Here is an 18,325-nt window from a genome sequence, read left to right as displayed (position 1 = left end):
TAAGAATTGTAATGGCTACATAAGCAACACAAAAATGAAATGGAAATCATTAGACTAAGAGCATCAAGTCTTAGAAAGGGTGTCTCTCTTAAGGTGCTGGTAAGCAGCCTTAATTATCGGAAAAGAGGTCGCTCAGAATTAGTTTCCCTTGTTTTGAAGATTGCTGATTCAAAACAAACAAAAAAATAAATAAATAAGAAGTCTTTCACATTTATACCTTGTAGCAAAGTTTTGTAATTTTTTCCATTTGATTCTGTGTGAATGCCCATGACATAGCTTGCTACAACTAATTGATCATAATTGTGTAGCAGATGTATTTCTTATGTTGTTGTAGATGGACAATGAGCTGATGAGTACCCTCCTCTTCATATCTGCTCCAGTTTTTGGACAAAAGTGACATGGTGATGTTGATATTGCCAACCATAAAGTGAAGCACTTGGATGTGACTGACACAATCTGCATGATATCAGACAGTGTTCAGTTTCTTTGGTTAGGATGAAAAAAACACTAAAAAAATAACAGCTTGGGTGCTAAGAAAGAGTACATATCATGGACAGAGAGAGAGAGAGAGAGAGGAGATCTCAAAGTTATGGAATAGTATGGATCGAGAATTTCCATAACATGCACACTTCTTAATAAAATGGAAATTTTATTAAGAAGTGCACAGACATACAGTCTGTTAATGACAATTGATATATGTTGATATTTTCATAATAATAGAATTAGCAATGCTAAGACATAGTTAATGGTAAGACTTAACAAAAGGTGGTCTAATATGAATAAATTAAACCAAATATGGAAAAGTGACAGCATTTCAAAAAGTCTCAAACTAAAACTCTAAAAAACAATTATACTTACAGCAATATATGGAGCTGAGACAGAGATGCAATCAGAAAGAAATACAAAAAAATCAGAGCATTCGAAATGAAATGCTTAAGAAAAATAAATAAGACCCACAGAGAGAAGACTGGTCAGAACACAAAACAAATGAGCAAGTCAAACACGAATTAAACTATGGAGAAGATATCATAGATATAATTCTTAAACTGCAGTTAAAATGTTTTGGACACCTCCAGAGAATGTCCTTTCAGAGATTATCATATATAGTCTTGAATGTAATCATTGGAGGAAGATGAACAAAAGGCAGACCAAAAAGAACTTGGCTACGGTCTATGAAGGAAAGGTCACAATTATCGAGCTTCAGAGAGAGGGAGACGACAGAAATGGCCAGAGATAGAACAAGATGGCAAAGATTTGTTCATAGGAGACTCAACCCTCCATCTGATGGATGAGAAAGAAGTGAAAGTATGGTAGGAAGTCAGCTGAAGAAATTTGTGGGGAATAAGAGAGAAATTAGGTGTATATAAGACAATGTTCAAACCAATTTTAACATATGGATCTTAACCTCGGTTAGAAATAAAACGATTGAAGACTGGCAACCACAGACATGAGAATTGTGAGAAAGATTAGGAAGGTGAACAGATGGTAACAATAGCAGTATTATATTAAAATCAAGGATATCAAGAAAGGACTGGAATAGAAGAAACTAACATGTTTCCATTATTTGAAAGGGGGATGGTAAATCCCGTTCTATTTTATAGCCGAGTCTGAAACTCGGATCGAAATCCATACAGTTTCATGCTGAAAAAACTATCGGCAGGCCCAAGTGTAAATGATCACTTGGGTAGTACAACACCAGGGCAACTCCATGCAAAGGTAGATGGATTTTTCGGCATGATACTCTATGGATTTCAATCCGAGTTTCAGACCCGGCTATAAAATAGAACGGGATTTACCATCCCCCTTTCAATTAACAAATTCGCCAGTAAAATAGCCTTTCGGCTTATTATCTTAGTAATGTTTCCATTATGTTTACATGACTCTTATTCTTCATTTTTAATGGAAGCAGTGTTCTGTTTGAATATTCTCTCAATTATTGGAAGATAAGACTATTTTGTATCTTCAGTTAAATCATCTCCTGTTGAAAGTAGAATGGATGGCTGCTTCAAAAGATACAGGCATTTGATATAATTTTTCTTCCCTTCTTAGTCCAGTCAGAGAATTAACTGTTGAAAGTTTACTTGTGGATTAGAGTGCAATTGATGGATGATGATGATGCTATATCTTGGCCTACAGTTTTGTCATTATGAGTTGCTATATTTTATTTCAGCACAATGAACATTCATCTGTAATTGTTTGTACATTTTAAATTGAGAGAAAGTGTGTGAGAGTATCTTAATATTTTTAATTCACAATATAATGATTTGTCTTTATGTGTTCACCCTGATGACTTTCACTATAATAGTTAAAGATATGGTTTCTTTGAAATGAGCTAATACTTGATTCTGATATCAAGTAATCAGTAATAGTGTCTCCATAGGAGATGAATCTGTTAGCATTTCACTAATTAAGATAGATGACTGAATAATACCAAAAAGAAATCATTTATGCTATATTAAAACCAACACTGGACTGTAAGAATAGACAAAAAGAAGGAGAGCATTAATGCATGTAACAAGTGAGATGATAGGCTTAGGCTAGAGCATTTCAAAAAGGCAGGGTTGTGTTGCTGTAGTAGTCAGAAATTGAATGGAAGCGCTAGTAGTGATATCCAAGGGAATGGGGTGGAAGATAGATCTTAGGCAAGAGTTGATGAAAATCAAGAATTTAGTCTCATCTTCCAGACACTTCATTTCACATTTGAAGCAGTAGTTAGCTAATGTGAATGGTATGTAAGAAGTTAGTGTCAGTATGACGTCACTAGGATCAATATGCTGGGTTGGACTATGGAGAAAACATGTTGACAGAGTATTGGAATTGATAAGGTGGTATATACGATACAAGCAATGCATAACTTAATATCAAGAGTTAAGCAGATAAAATAGAGTAGGAGTGAAATGGATGAACAGTGAAATCAAGCAATCAGTGTTTGGTAATGAAGATGTGGAGGAGAATCAAGACAGTTAATAGTAATCAAATGCATGAAGAATATAAAAGCAGGCAGTAAAGGTGCAATATAAGAATTCCTTTGAATTCTTATACTGCACTTATACTGGATAATTCAAAGGAATTCTTCTACTTCAAGCAAGATGAAGCATAATTATGGCAGGCTGACATTGGCAGATAGTTATTGTAGCAGCGTGACCATTACAATGGACATAAGTCTGGTGGTAAGGCCATTCATAATTGTATTTTTGAAGGAAATTGCAATGTAGAGTAATATTAATTACAATAAATATAATTAATATTTCCAATATTTTGGCAGTCAAATTGCCATCATTAAAAAAAAATTACCCTGAACTGTACTCCTCATGCATCCGATTGCTACTAATGTCTTGCTTACCTTTGGTTGCGATGCTTCATCCTAATTGAAGAAATGAGACTGAAGCACTGCAACCAAAGATAAGCTTAAAATTCTAAATAGGACCCCTTTATTCTCCTACAAAGAGGTTATAGTAAACTTACTTGATTGCATTAGATACAGCAGCCACAGTGATGTTCCTTTCCCTAATGCTCTTTTCTACAATTAGCATATCACTGGTTTACAGATATTAAATAAACAGCTTCAGCATAATCATGACCAAGAAACACTGTAATTATATTATGACCTACCTTCATGACTCTCTAGGTCCTCCTTGCATCCAAATCTAAGTGTATTTTTCTTAGTGTAGAATGTGATTATGCTCAATCAGATAAGTATTTATTACAATATTGATACCAACCCAGTCCAGCAGAAAAGTTTTATGTTTACTGGCCTGGTTGGCCTAGTGGATAGAACTGTCGGCATGGTTGTCAGTAAATACCTTTACATGGCATGTGAATTCCATTGCCTAGTGTGAGACCACTAACCTGTACACCTGAAGTGACTTAAAGGTTCATGTTTGGTCTTTAGATGTGAGAATTACTTTATTTTCTATCCCCTTAGTCCTAAATTATTCTAATGTACTAATTTTCAGTATATTCAGTATAAGTCATCTCAATGTGAATAAGGTTATTGGATTACATGGAATTTCATCACGTGTCATGAAAGAATGCACTAAGAAACTGATACTTACGTTGACTCAGTTGTTTAGTGAGAGTCTAGTGTCCTCAACAATCCCTAATGAGTTGAAAGAGAACGAGATCATTCCATTGCATAAAGGTGGAAGCAAACGGATATTTCAAATTACAGACCAGTTTGCATTTCTAGAGTGGTTGTTAAGATCTTGGAGAGGTTGGTCAGGAGGTTCGAAAAGGAAAAAATTCTGTATAAAGGTCAACATGGTTTTGTTAAAGGGAGTTCTTGTTTTACAAATTTACTTACATTTTATAATGAGGTAACTACCTTTCTGGATAGGGGTGATTCATATACGGTGGTACTTCTGGATTTTACAAAGGCATTTGACAGGCTACCACATAATAAACTGGTGTATAAGTTACAGCAAATGGGATTGGAAAATCGGTTGGTTGATTGGATAGCAAGCTGGCTTTCTAATCGATATCAAATGGTGGCATATAGAGGTGCCATCAGTGGAGTCCCACAGGGTTCTGTTCTAGGGCCACTGCTGTTCAATTTGTTTGTTTGTTAATGATATTGCGAGTGGTCTGGAAATGATGTTTGGCTGTTTGCAGATGATGCTAAGCTGGAATAGTTATTAGGAATGATGTAGATGTACTGGTGTTTCAGAGCAATTTGAATAAAATAGTATGTGGGCAGACAAGTGAGGATGGCAATTTAACACCAGCAAATGTAAGGTTTTGCATTTTGGATCCCAAAAAATTAAAGCTACATATCATATTGGAGAAATTGTATTACAGGAGGTGGAGGAAGCATGTGATCTTGGGATATTGGTGGATAAAGAATTGTTTTTATCCAACAATTCTTCACAAATATAATAAAAACAGCACAAAGAAATGCAGTGTACTAAGTAAGTAGAGTAAGTTAAGTTTGATAAGTAGAGAGGAGGATGTGTGTCATTCTGCTTTGATTAGACCACATCTGAACTACTGTGCATCATGTTTGGTCACCTGTGTTCCTAGGTGAGAAGCAAGCTGCAGAAAAAGTTGAGAGGCAAATCACAAAAGCAATATCGGGATTGTGGAATACTGACTATGAAGACTATGGCCAAACAGGCAGGACAGCAAATATCAGAATTTCGGAACACAAGGACTACATCTGTTTTCACAAATACAGTCATTCTGGGCTTGCAGACCATGCTCTGGATACACGCCACAGAATACGGTGGAAGAAAGCTACAGTGATACACCGTAGCAAATACAAATTTGAAAGACTCTTTATGGAATCAACCTCAGCCCTAAGAAATTCTCCAAACCTCAACAAATTTGGTTGTATGCGACTGCCCCAAATTTGGGAGGCCTACATCTGCAGACCTTCAGCCCAACGGCCAAGAACACCTACTTAGCCTGCTAGAGGGCACCATCAGGACTGTTAGTAGAACAATAGCTTCTTCTCTTCATTCCCAGTTTCTGTGTTGTAGTGCCTACGTGCACGTAACTTTTTTGTAAGTTCCTTTAGAAAATGGCAATGTGACGTTGCCGAAATATCGGAAAATATTTATTAAAGTCTAATTTAATTTATATCCTTAACTACGTTGTTCTATTCCTTAAGTGTTTTAATAATGCATAACCAACGTATAAGCCTGTCTACGAGAAGAGACTATGAAGACAGGTTGAAAAAATGTAAATTGCAGATGTTTGTCAATAGGCGGAAGCGGGTTGATATGATTGAGACATATAAATTGCTAAGGGGTACTTATCAAATAGATACTGAAGATATTTTTCAAAGGGTCGAAGGAGGGAAGAGGATAGAGACAAGAGGTCATTCTTGGAAGTTGTATAAAGGTGTGGTGTATAAGAGTGCACCATTCATTTTTGCATGGAGAGTGGTTGGTGAGTGGAATTTATTGCCAAATGAGATAGTGAGTGCTCAAACATTGAATCAATTTAAGATAAGGTATGATAAACATTATCTCTGTTAGAATGCATCTTACTATTGCCTCCCTCAATGAGTCTTGACTCCAGGATGTATTTGTATAATAATAATAATTTATGACTTTCATGGATGCATTCACATAAATGTAAGCTTTGAATACTGACCAGCAATATGTCAGCATAATTAAAATATTTATTTTATCAACTCTGCTTTATTGTTAATTTCAATAATAATGCTTATAAGTATTTTTTTATTGTTGTTTGTTTCTTTCAGGTTACTGGTGATAATGTAAGTTCTATGACCCTTAATGATTTCAATCAGGATAATTTTAATGAGGTAATGTGGGCTAACTATATACGTTTTTAAAATAAAGATATATATAGATTTTATTTTAACTCACTGTTAATATAAAACAAAAAATTTTATTTTTTCACCAAAAATTACCCTTCTTTTTTGGATTAATATTTGTTCATTGTTTTTAGCTTAGATATATAAATACGTATATTCCAATACCTGTTCTTCACTAATAAAAATAAAAATGTACTAACCACAGTGATAAGTTTTAATACGTAAATATTTCATCCCAAGTATCTTGGGACATCATCAGTACAGTAATTCAAACAATACTAGGAATAACATACAGTTAGGGCGCATGATTACAATGGAATCCCAATATGTGTGCAGTAGCGTGTTATTGAATTAAATTAAAATATAACTGAAAAAAAAAAAAGATAACATATATAAAGAGATTATTTAACACAATTTTGTATGACAATTTCCCATACTTTAGGAATAGCAAGAACGTCATTACGGTTTAAATTTGGTCTTTGTAGCAGGGCTTCAGCACTTTCTTTATATAAACGTTCATGTTTATATAGAGATCTATGTAAAAGTTTTATCTTTTCCCAATGGATCTTATGGTTTGGGTTTTCAACTCCGTGTTAAGCAAGGCCAGATTCCTGTGGTTTTAAAAGACGAATATGGTCCTGATGTTCCGAAATGAGTTTCTGAACAGATCTACTTGTTTGTCCATAGTAAGAGAACTTGCAGGAGCATGGGACCTCATACATGCCAGGTAACATCAGAGGTGAGAGTTTGTCTTTAGGAGAAGGTAGCAAGTTATAGATCTGGTTGATGGGTTTGTAGGTAGTGGCAAGATTGTATTTATTCATAATTATTGAATGACGCTCGGAGATGCCTTTGACATAAGGTATAGGAATCCTATGGGCTTGTTCTTGTCTAGATTGATGTGTGGGGGAAGTGACTGATGATTTTTTTGAGTTGTTTTAAGATTGTATCCATTTAGTATGGCTGTATTTTTGATTATTTCTAATTCTTGGTTTAGAGATTCTTCAGAGGAGCAGAATCTGTGTGCTCTGGTAACTAATGATTTAATGATGCCAAATTTTTGAGATGGATGATGAGTGGAAGTATTGTGAATGTAGCGACCTGAAAATGTAGGCTTGCAATAGACAGACGTGGCGATGGAACCATCTTCTTTTCTTTGAATGTATAAATCCAGAAAGGAGATACCCTGTGGAGATTCTTTATCTAATAAGAGCCCATAAGATTCCCATGCCTTATGTCAAAGGCATCTCCGAATGGCTTTCAAAAATTATGAAGAAATACAATCTTGCCACTACCTACAAACCCATCAACCAGATCTATAACTTGTTACCTTCTCCTAAAAACACACTCTCACCTCTGATGTTGCCTGGTGTGTATGAGGTCCCTTGCTCCTGCGAGTTGCCTTACTATGGACAGACAGGTAGATCTGTTCAGAAACTCATTTCGGAACATCAGAACCACATTCGTTTTTTCAAACCGCAGAAATCTGGCCTCGCTCAACATGGAGTTGAAAACCCAAATCATAGGATCCATTGGGAAAAGACAAAACTTTTACATAGATCTTTATATAAACATGAACATTTATATAAAGAAAGTGCTGAATCCCTACTACACAGACCAAATTTAAACCCTAATGACGTTCTTGCTATTCCTAAAGTATGGGAAATCGTCGTACAAAATTGTGTAAAATAATCTCTTGATATATGTTATTTTTTTATTTTTTATTTTTTTTCAGTTATATTTTAATTTAATTCTATAACAAACTACTGCATGCATATTGGGATTCCATTGTAATCATGTGCCCTAACTGTATGCTATTCTTAGTATTGTTTGAATTACTGTATACTGAGGATGTCCCAAGATATTTGGTGATGAATTCACCACAGGTTTCATTGTATAAAAAGAAAAAAAAAAAAAACTGTTCTAGTCTTCTTCTTAAGTAGCTTCTCTAATTTGGAGGTAGCAATCATAGTACACCAGAGAATGTCCGTTCCTCTGCCATCCTTTTGATCTCGTAATAGCTCTTGTTAACCATCCATTTCTTTACATCATCAGCCCAAAACCCATTTTTGGTCTACCAGGAGATTCTCTTCCCTCTACTTTTGCCTCCAGCATTTCCAGACATGTTTTCCTCTGCTGATCTCTTAATGTGTCTTGCCATTTTGCGTTTTCTCTTTATAAGGTCTTCTACGAGTGCTCTTTTGGTTCCCATTAACTTCAATACATCTTTATTAGTTTTTTTTCTCCTTCCACGAAATTTCAGTGCTCTCCTATAGCACCACATCTCAAAGCAATTTTTTTCCTATTCACTGAATATATTTTATTTTTTCATGTATTTTTATTTATATTTTAATTAAATGTGTATATGATAAAAAGGAAATTAACATCTATAAGGAACTTATGTGAAATTGCAAGGCAGGTGATTATAATAATCTTAGAAATCAGCTTGTGGCAGTTGCATGGATGGAAGAATTGGAAAGGCAAGATGTCACTAGTGCTTGGGAACTAGTGCAGAAATATTTATTAATAGCAGTGGCAAGTTGTATACTGCAGTTGAAAAAGAGAACATGATTTCATGTAAAGTGGATGACAATAAGGGACAGAGTGGGGAGTGGATACATGAACAGTATAAGACTCAAGCCAGGAAATTGATTAGCATAGTAGGAAAGACAAGTCTAGAATATGAAAAGCGATTATCCTTAGATACAAGGAAAATCCAGAATTCTTTCATTATATGGCCAGTAGGAGAAGAAATGATTGTAGAAGAATGACATTGTTAGACAAAAAATGAGAATAGAGTGGCTGATGCAGAAGACATAGTGGAGTTATTTAATGATCACTTTACTTTGGTATTTCATCCTCGAAATTAAGTTTTGCTACTAGATGGATAATGAGGGTTCAAGGTTTAGAAGTACATGAGGAGAGTGTTTCAATTATTAAGTACTCTGGATCTCAATAAAGCAATGGGACTGGATAGGATTTTGCCACGTTTTGAAAGAAAGTGCTAAAGAACTGCCTTACTCTGACTTGGCATTTCAGTGAGAGTCTGGTTATGGGAAAGATGCCCAAGGATTGGAAGGATGGTAAGATAATGCCATTGCATAAAGTTAGTGATACAATAGAAGTTTCAAACTATATATCAGTTTGTAGTACTTCTGTGGTTAAGATTTTAGAGAAATTAGTGAAAGATCCTATACAACGTTAGGCTGATCAGGGTAGCATTATCTGTGAGGGACAGTATGGATTTGTTAGGGGGTGTACTTGTTTTAGTAATCTAATTGCCTTTTATAATAAAGCAAATAAAGCAACAAGAGTGGTTGATAGGAAAAGGCATATAGTGCCATTTTTTTTTGATTTTACATAAACATTTGACAGGGTGTAACACGATAAGCTGATGTTTAAGTTACGGTATATGAGATTAGATGTCAAGATAGTGTATTGGATTGGAAAATGACTATCTGATAGATATCAACGAGTTGTATGAGGAAGCAGAAGGTTAGAGGTGGGATTCACATGGCTCAATAATGGGACCTGTATTGATTAATATGTGTATCAATGACATTGTCAATGGATTTCAGGGGATATTTAGTTGTTTACTGATGATATGGAGTGTGGCAGGGTTATTAGTAATAGTGCCAATATGATTAGCCCTTCGGGAGGATTTGAATAACTCAGACAGATGGACAAATGAATGGGGAAGTGTTTGTTTAATTCGACTAAATGTAAAGACTTAAGTTTGGGATACATCGATGGTAGGGAAGATATCGCAGATGTTTAAGTGAAGAGGCTGAATAACAGGAAGGAGTGAGTTTTGGTATATAGGAAGTGCAATATTAGGATAGAACACGAGGTTTGTTTTAATAAGACTAGGAAATTGAAACACCATGTTGTAACGAAAACAGTAGTTGAGGAAGATTGTGTGAATATTCAGAAATTGTGTCAAGACGATAGCGAGGAGAGGTTGATTGATAATAAAGCATGTGATAATGATGGTGCAAAACAGAGTACAATTAACAGTAAGATGGCAAGCAGGGTTCACGCCGAACATTCTCTTGTGACTGACGATAAAATAGAAAAAATCATGCAAAATTCGAGAGCTCAGTTAGTGAAGATAAGGCAGAGTGAAATTAAATCTAATTGTAGATGTGTGAATGAAGAGTGAAAAAGAAGGAAATGAATGATGTTGATATGAAAGAGGTAACAAAAGAATCACGAGTAGCATTGTATGTGGATTTGATAATTATAGGTGTGGTAAACAAGAAGATGCACAAGGTTTGTTTTCTGGGAGATAAAATGAATACAGTGATTGAGGTATTAGATACGAAGAGTAAGCGAGCAAAAGAGTTGGCAGTGCTAGTAGTGCCAAATGACTCGACTTGGAACAAGGAGAATGAAAACTGGATATCAGGATGTTGTTGAGAAGGGTAAATGATTATAGTGTGATAGTCAATGTATGAAGCAGAGTGCAAGATTTATGCATGATATGTTAGCAGAAATATGTGAAGAGAAAGGAGTGCAGTTTCTTAATGTATGAAATAAGTTTGAAGGGTGAATTGAACTGTATAAGAGTGATGGACTGCATTTGCATGATTTTGAAGTTAGTCGCTTGGAGAGACTGCTACAGGAAGGGAGAGTAATGAGTGCAGAGAATACATCTGAGCAAGTAAGAAGCAATGTGAAAGAATGGCAGAGTTAGGAAGGAGATATGGAAGCAGTACTTTTGAATGAGTGGGCAATATGGGTGTAGAGAATGAGAGAACAATTTTGCAAGAACTCAGGTAGTTGTCCCTCAAAAACTTGGGAAATTCATTTTCTTTACTTCCGATTGTTATCTCATCCAAATGTATACGGCCATTGAGGGAACTCAGGATGGACAGGGGAACATCATGCAAAAGGTTGATTCTTAAAGACAAAATGAATTTTTGTGTGTAGACAACAAGGGAATGGAATGACCTGGGGATGTAAATAGAGTAGTTGGATTTGAAGACAGTTCTGGGATGGGTAAGAAGAAAACAAAATGGCTTGAGGAAGGTATGAAGAAGTTGCATGTAATAAGTGGTATCAATGAAACTTGTTATAGATCTAGGAATTAGCTGTCATGTTTGTATGTGAGTGCTAGAAGCATCGGAAAGAATGGAAATGAAATGGTTGCATCGATTGAGTTCATTCATCCAAAAATTGTTGGAATAAGTGAGACATGGTTGGATGAGGATGACATCCTAACATGAATAGAGATGGAAGTGTATGATGTTTTTCATTAAGATGCAAAGGGCAAAAAGGGAATGGAGTGCTATTGATGATAGAAGAAGAAGAGTTATGTTCATACAAAGTAGAGATGGAAGAGAGAAATGGTAGCAGTGGTTTTGAAGCAGTATGGTGTGAAAATAGAATGGAATACTTCATTGGCTGTTGCTATAGACCTGGTAATATGGAGGATAGCGTCCACAAAATGTATAAGCAAATTAGTCAAGTAAATAGGAAAAGGGCGATCATTATGGATGATTTTAATTATGGCAGTATACATTTAGATGATGAGATAACAACTGGAACTAAAGTAAATGAATTTCCCAAGTTTTTGAGGGACAACTACCTAAGTCAGTTTGTACCAGAGGGTATGTGAGGATTGAGGGTCGCGGATTTGATAATCTAATCAGAGGATGTCATTATAAACGAGATGTCAAATCTCACTCTAGTTGGTGAGGGTGACCATTAAGTGATTATTTGGTTGATAACTACAAGGCTGATGATTATGAGGAGCTCAGGAGACATCTTGCAGCTATAGCATGGAATGAGGAGTTAGGTGGAAAGATCAATGCTGCTTTTCTGCTATTCAAGAAAACAATGCCTGAATATATTCCAAGGGTCAGAAGGTTAAATGAGGTAGGTGTTAAATGGATGAATGAAAAGATTAAGCATGCAAAACAGAGAAAGAAGGCATTATTGGGTGCAACATAAGATGAGTGGTAGTAATCAGTCCCATGAGGAGCACAAAGAACAGTTAAGTAGGATGGCTTGGTTTGTGAGGGTAGCAAAAGTGCAGTATGAGCAGCAGTTAACTAATGAAGCCCCCCCTCCAAAAGAAAACCCTGGGGAGTTCTTTCAATATGTAGCCAGCAAAGAAAAGAATGATTATGGCAGGATAACATTGATTAGTGAAAATAGTATAAGGACAAATATTGCAGAGTATATAGTTGACATATTTAATTAGCATTTCATAAAGATCTTTCATCTTTGAATGTGACATCATGAAGAATTTGAGAGCAGTGGATGATAAGGATCCTGTAGAGCAGCATTTCCCAAACTATGTTCTGTAGAATACCAGTGTTCTGCGAAAAATTATCAAAATGAATATGATCCTGGAATGGTTTTAAATGCTGTGACAAGTTCAGACATGTTTGTAAATCAGGTGCTCCTCACTTTGGGTGTGGATTGTGCTATTAAGGCCAGCGCGTGCTGGCCTTGACTCAGCCGCCCGTGGTTGCCGACATGGAGGTATCTTTTCTAGGAAACGTGTGTCACAAGCAAGGTCAGTGTGATGCGCTGTGGCCCGGCATGCCTGTAGTGTGCGCTGTTACATTTTTGCAATGCGATACAGCCTGCTGCAGCCAATAGTGTGCGCTTAGCTTTACATTGAGTACGAGACCAATGATAGTCGACTCTAACTAAGGTGTTCCGTTGTAGGAAAAGTTTGAGAAATCCTGCTGTAGAGGATGAGTGAGCAAATTGTATATGGGTAATTGAGCAAACTTGATGTTGATAAGACTGTGGAACTTGATGATATATTACCACATATTTTAAAAGAAATATGCTAGGAATTTGACAGTTTAGGTCAAGTTCCAAAAGCAAGATTCTACCACATCATAAGGAGGTGACAGAACTCAGACATCATATTCTAGACCAATCTCTGTGTCAGGTGTTGTGATGTTGGAGAAGCTAGTGAGAACCATAATCTAGAATTGGGTTGACAACAATGGTATTATCTTTGCTGGACAGCATGAATTTGCTAAAGGGAGATCATGTTTTAGTAATCTACTTATATTACAGAAAGAGACTGCATTGAATGAGGGAGATGGATACACTGTAGCATACTTAGATTTGCAAAGGCTTTTGATAGATTACCTCATGATAAGTTGATAGTCAAACTAGAGCAGATGGGAGTTGGATATTTGACAGTGCATTGAAAGATGTCAGCAATGATACTGGGGAAGATTTGAATGTGGATATTCAGTTGTTTATAGACGATGCAAAATTGAGAAGAATTCTGAGTATGAGCTCATAGAGCAGATTTTGCAGCCCTACAAGAAGACTTGAATAGATTGAGTGAATAGGCATGGGAGTGAGGATGCTAGTTCAATGTTGCAAAATGTAAGGTTTTAAAATTTGGATAACAAAGATGGGATGCATAATTTACTCTTGTCGGGATATATATTGTTGGAAGTAGTGGAAATAGATCTTGGGGGTGATGGTGTATAAGGATTTAAACGTTAGATGACACATTGCCAGAATTGTGAGGACAACAAAGTGAATTCTAATAATGATGTAGGACACTGAATTGTAGACATACAGGAGATTCTTTTTCCATTGTATAAGGCTGATGAGGCCACATATGGTCTATTCATACTTAAGGCACTGTGTGATGAGCTGTGTGTCTGACAAAGAGACCTCCCACAATGAGTCTACTACATTGTGGAAATGAGGAAACTACAGAACTCCAGCTTCAACCTGTACAAAGGGAAGGTGCAAAGACAAGGGGCTGTCCCTGGAAGTTACAAATGGAAGTGCTGAGCAAGAGCATGAGGAGCGGCGTTTTTTCTGTATATAGGATGGTTGGACTGTGGAATGCATTGCCTGATAGGAGTGCCGTTTTTTTCTGTATATAGGGTGGTTGGACTGTGGAATGCATTACTGATAGGAGTGGTGTACTCATCTATGGCTCTCAAAATATAGAACTAAAAACAACTAACAGTATTGGATGCAACTCATATCATGCAGAATTAATAGCCATTAACACAGCACTGCAACATTTGGATAAACAAAACACAAAGGAGTTTATATTTTTCACAGATTCCTTAGCAGCCCTTCAAGCTATTAAAAACTGCTATACTAGCCATCAAGAAATACTGTTAGCAAAAAACATAAGCAAACTACATAAGATTCCGAAATAATTTTCCAATGGGTCCCTTCCCCTGTGGGATTAAATGAAATGAAACTGCAGATGAAGTAGCAAAAATGGCTGCAACATCAAGTGATACCACGGATTTCAATCTTTTTAAAACCACTCAAAAAGAAAACATAAAAAGAACAATTCTCCAGTACATGACTCACCACTGGTATTCTTCAGAAAAACCAGGAGCTACCATCAACTCCAAATTTAATCACTGTGCCACTACCATGATATCTCGCCTCAAGACCAGCATACAAGACCAATCAAGTTTAGCAATGGTATAAAAGTCTTCCCCATCTTCAAAATCTGTAACATCGTGGAAGTGTCACCAATGCATTTACTAAATTGCATGAATATTTCCAAATGTGAACTTTATAACAACCCAGAAAAGGTGCTGTATAAATTACATGAATTTCACCTGTATAATCTGGTGTAATAATACCATGGGATAATTAAAAAATAATAATTATTACATTTTTTTGAATTATTATAATTTGGAGTTGGGAAAGCATTGTTCACCGATATTGTTGAAGGGCAAAGTCAGGGAAAGTAGATCTGTTGGGAGATGGGATGCATGTGGTGTGTGTGTGTGTGTGTGTGTGTGTGTGTGTGTGTGTGTGTGTGTGTGTGTGTGTGTGTGTGTGTGTGTGTGTCCAGACACTCTTGAGATGATGGAGTGTGAGAATGACCAAAATTGTAGGACCTAGTCTCTCAAGTGACAGAATTGAATTGGGTAGTCAATACAAAGTGTAAAAGTAGTTATGAATATAAGGAAAGACTGCAGTTTATGTAGTAATGTCAGAAGTTTCATCCTTGCTGAATTGCACCAGGGATGAAAGTGGCATTGGTTGGTGCAACTCACCAAAAATCAGTCATTTGTAAGATTTGATTGATAGCAGATGATGGAGAATAGAGAGAGAGAATAAGACAGGAGGAGGAGTACTGCTGATGATAATAGAAGAATTGTAGCCAAAAATGAGTAAAATGCATCGTGAAGACAGGTGTGGAAGGCATTGTATTTGAGGCCAGTTGTGTATTTTTATTAGAGGCCAATAGGAAAATATATACATCTAGTTGCTGTTATAGACCAGAATGTGTTCAAGGCAAGTTGTGGAAGATGCATTGCCAAATTAGCATGACGATTGCAGATCAAGTAATTATTATGGGGTACCTCAACTACAGAGACTTCGGTTGTTTGGGGACTTCAGCTATGAGGACATCCACTGTAAGAAGGAAAGATCACCTTGTGAGAAGAAAATGGCATTTTTATTCACCTTCAAACAGATAATTAATTGAAACAGTGTATGATGGTGAAAACTTGGGATTTGTGAGTGCTGGATATAGTCATAGGATTAGATGATTGGATTAACATTACCTCTGATTGGAGAGCGAGATGTGGTCTTGATGTTAGATAGTGCCAGGACATGGAATTTTTGAGTCAAGAAGGGGGGGGGGGGTATATGTGAAGCAGCAATACAACTGATTATGATAAGCTTAGGAGGCAGTTTGAAGTAGTGCCATGGCATAAGAATTTGCAAGGGAAAAATGTTATCACAGGAGATATCTGACATATGTAATATCTTAACGTATATCCAAGGTTAGGATTATAAATCAGGTAAGATAAGTAGTATCATCAAGTATAAGTTAAAAAAAAAATTTAATGCCATTGCTCAAAAAAGTGCCAGCACATTTTTGAGCAATACAAAACACAAGCAAGAAAGGTGACTGGTATGTTATGGAAGACAAAATTAAATTATCAGAAGGAATTAAAAAAACTAAGTCAAATGAAATTCCTAAGAGTTCTTTTATCATGTGGTGAGTAAAAGGAAGAATGGCTATGGATGGATAACTTTAACAAGTGTTAAAGATGGTAGAGAGGAGATAGAAACAGATGAAATAGTTATTAGACTTTGCAAAGGTCTGTCATCCAGGTGAAGATGTTGCAGTGATAGCATGCAGTAAAAACTGATGTGAGGAATTGGAAGTTTCTAGGATATTATTATTATTATTATTATTTGTGACACCTCCAAGGAGTCCGAAGACTCATTGCGGGAGGACACCTATTATACTACCATCTCCACCACTACACCGAACCTCTACTACCAATCATCTACATCAGTGCCATCTACTGTCCACCACCACAGCTAGTATTTTTTGTCTGTAAATTGCATGTGTTCTGAAGGGCTGATTTGTCTGTATGCAGGATGAAAAACCCGAGCTTCCGGGAGACCGTATGAGATCGGCTAACTCACCTTTGATTGAAAAAGTCCATATAAAGATTCCTCCCATCACGACGAGATTCGAACCTAGGCCTTTTCCAATTGAAGGGCACAACGTACCGTCGTTCTTCCAATTGCACTACGGAGGCGCTTAAAAAAAAACAAACCAACAAATCGTTTGAGCATTATTCTATAGATCTACATAAATCCATAGAAATAACCCATAGATATTGCAGAATGTCCATGCAAAAACAGCCATGGGATTGGATGAGATATGCTGGTGTATCACATGATTATTCAAAGGAATTCGCATTCTCTGATTAGGCTATTTTACGTGTCTCAGTTCCCAAGAGAGTGGAAAGAGGCGGGAAAATAGTTCTTTTGCATAAAGGAGAGTCAGAAATGGAAATAACAAATTATTAACTACTCAATCACTGGAGCAGTAGTAAATAATGATCTCATGAACCTACCTGTCTTGGTAATTTTAACTTCTGTATGAGGATGGTCTGAAAAGTTCTCGGCCTCAACCATAGATGGTATCAGCAAGATTTTTTTTTTTTTAAGTTGGTACATCTGTCATAAGCATCCATGTGAAATTGCAAGTCATTCTATCAAGTAGTTGTTTTATACAGCTGTCTGAAGCAAAAGTGTTGTCTGTATCCCTTGAAATGGATAAAATTGAGTATCGTGCAGTTATAAAATTTTTTGTAAAAGAAGGTTTAATGCCAAAAGAAATTCATTTGAAGTTCATAAAAGTTTATGGGCACTCTTCTCCTTTGTTTTCGACAATTAAGAAATGGGCTGCCAAGTTTAAACATAACTGTACCAGCCTTGAATATGATCCACGTGAAGGACGTCCAAAAAGTGTAACAACAGTAGAAATCATTGATCAAGTGCACGATTATGGTATTGGATGACCAGCAAGTCAAAGTGCGTGAAATTGCTGAGACTGTAGGTATTTCAAAAGAACGTGCAGGATATATTTTACATGAAGAATTGCAAATGTAAAAGTTTTGCACAAGATGGGTGCCGCGCTTGCTCACAGCAGATCAAAAAAATGCACTCGAATGAAAATCTCTGAACAGTGCTTGGAGTGTTTTAACAAGAATAAAACTGATTTTCTGCATTGATTTATTACTACAAATAAGACTTGGATTCACCATTACAGAGCAGAATCCAAACAGCAATCAAAACAGTGGACAGAAGCCAGTTTGTTCAGTGCCAAAGAAGACAAAGTCGGTTCCATCAGCAGGAATGGTCATGGCATCAGTGTTTTGAGATGCTCAAGGCATTTTGTTTATTAATTATCTTGAAAAGGGTAAAACAATAACCGGGGAATATTATCCGATCTTTTAACCAGATTAGATGAAAAAATTTATGGGAAAAGACCTGGTTTGCAGGAGAAAAAAATCATTTTTCATCAGGACAATGCACCTGCCCACAAATTAAGGGATCTGCACAATGAATTGTTGAAACATCTACCTTATTCCCCAGATTTGGCTCCCTCTGACTTCTATCTCTTCTCAAAACTAAAAATCTTCCTCGCTGGTTAGCATTTTTCTTCGAATCAAGAAGTGATTGCAGCTGTAGAGGGGTATTTTGCAGATCTTACTGAGAACTACTGCAAGGACAGGATAATGGCACTGGAGCATCACTGGAATA

The 18,325-nt window shown here is 36.4% G+C and overlaps 1 protein-coding gene across 1 annotated transcript in view; it reads left to right on the top strand.

The window, feature by feature from the left end:
- LOC150097442 (BBSome complex member BBS2-like) overlaps nucleotides 1-18,325 on the top strand; it is a 539,668-nt gene that overhangs the window by 199,316 nt on the left and 322,027 nt on the right. Inside the window, exon 6 of the mRNA XM_090406918.1 lies at nucleotides 6,206-6,268. Coding sequence (XP_090263044.1) covers nucleotides 6,206-6,268 — 63 coding nt within the window. The remainder of the gene's footprint in view (nucleotides 1-6,205; nucleotides 6,269-18,325) is intronic.

This window comes from Typopeltis vanoorti, chromosome 17, assembly GCF_054136105.1.
Source record: "Typopeltis vanoorti isolate ZY-2024b chromosome 17, IOZ_Tvanoo_1.0, whole genome shotgun sequence".
Classification (NCBI taxonomy): Eukaryota; Metazoa; Arthropoda; class Arachnida; order Uropygi; family Thelyphonidae; genus Typopeltis; species Typopeltis vanoorti.
This window is presented reverse-complemented; position numbering and strand designations above follow the sequence as displayed.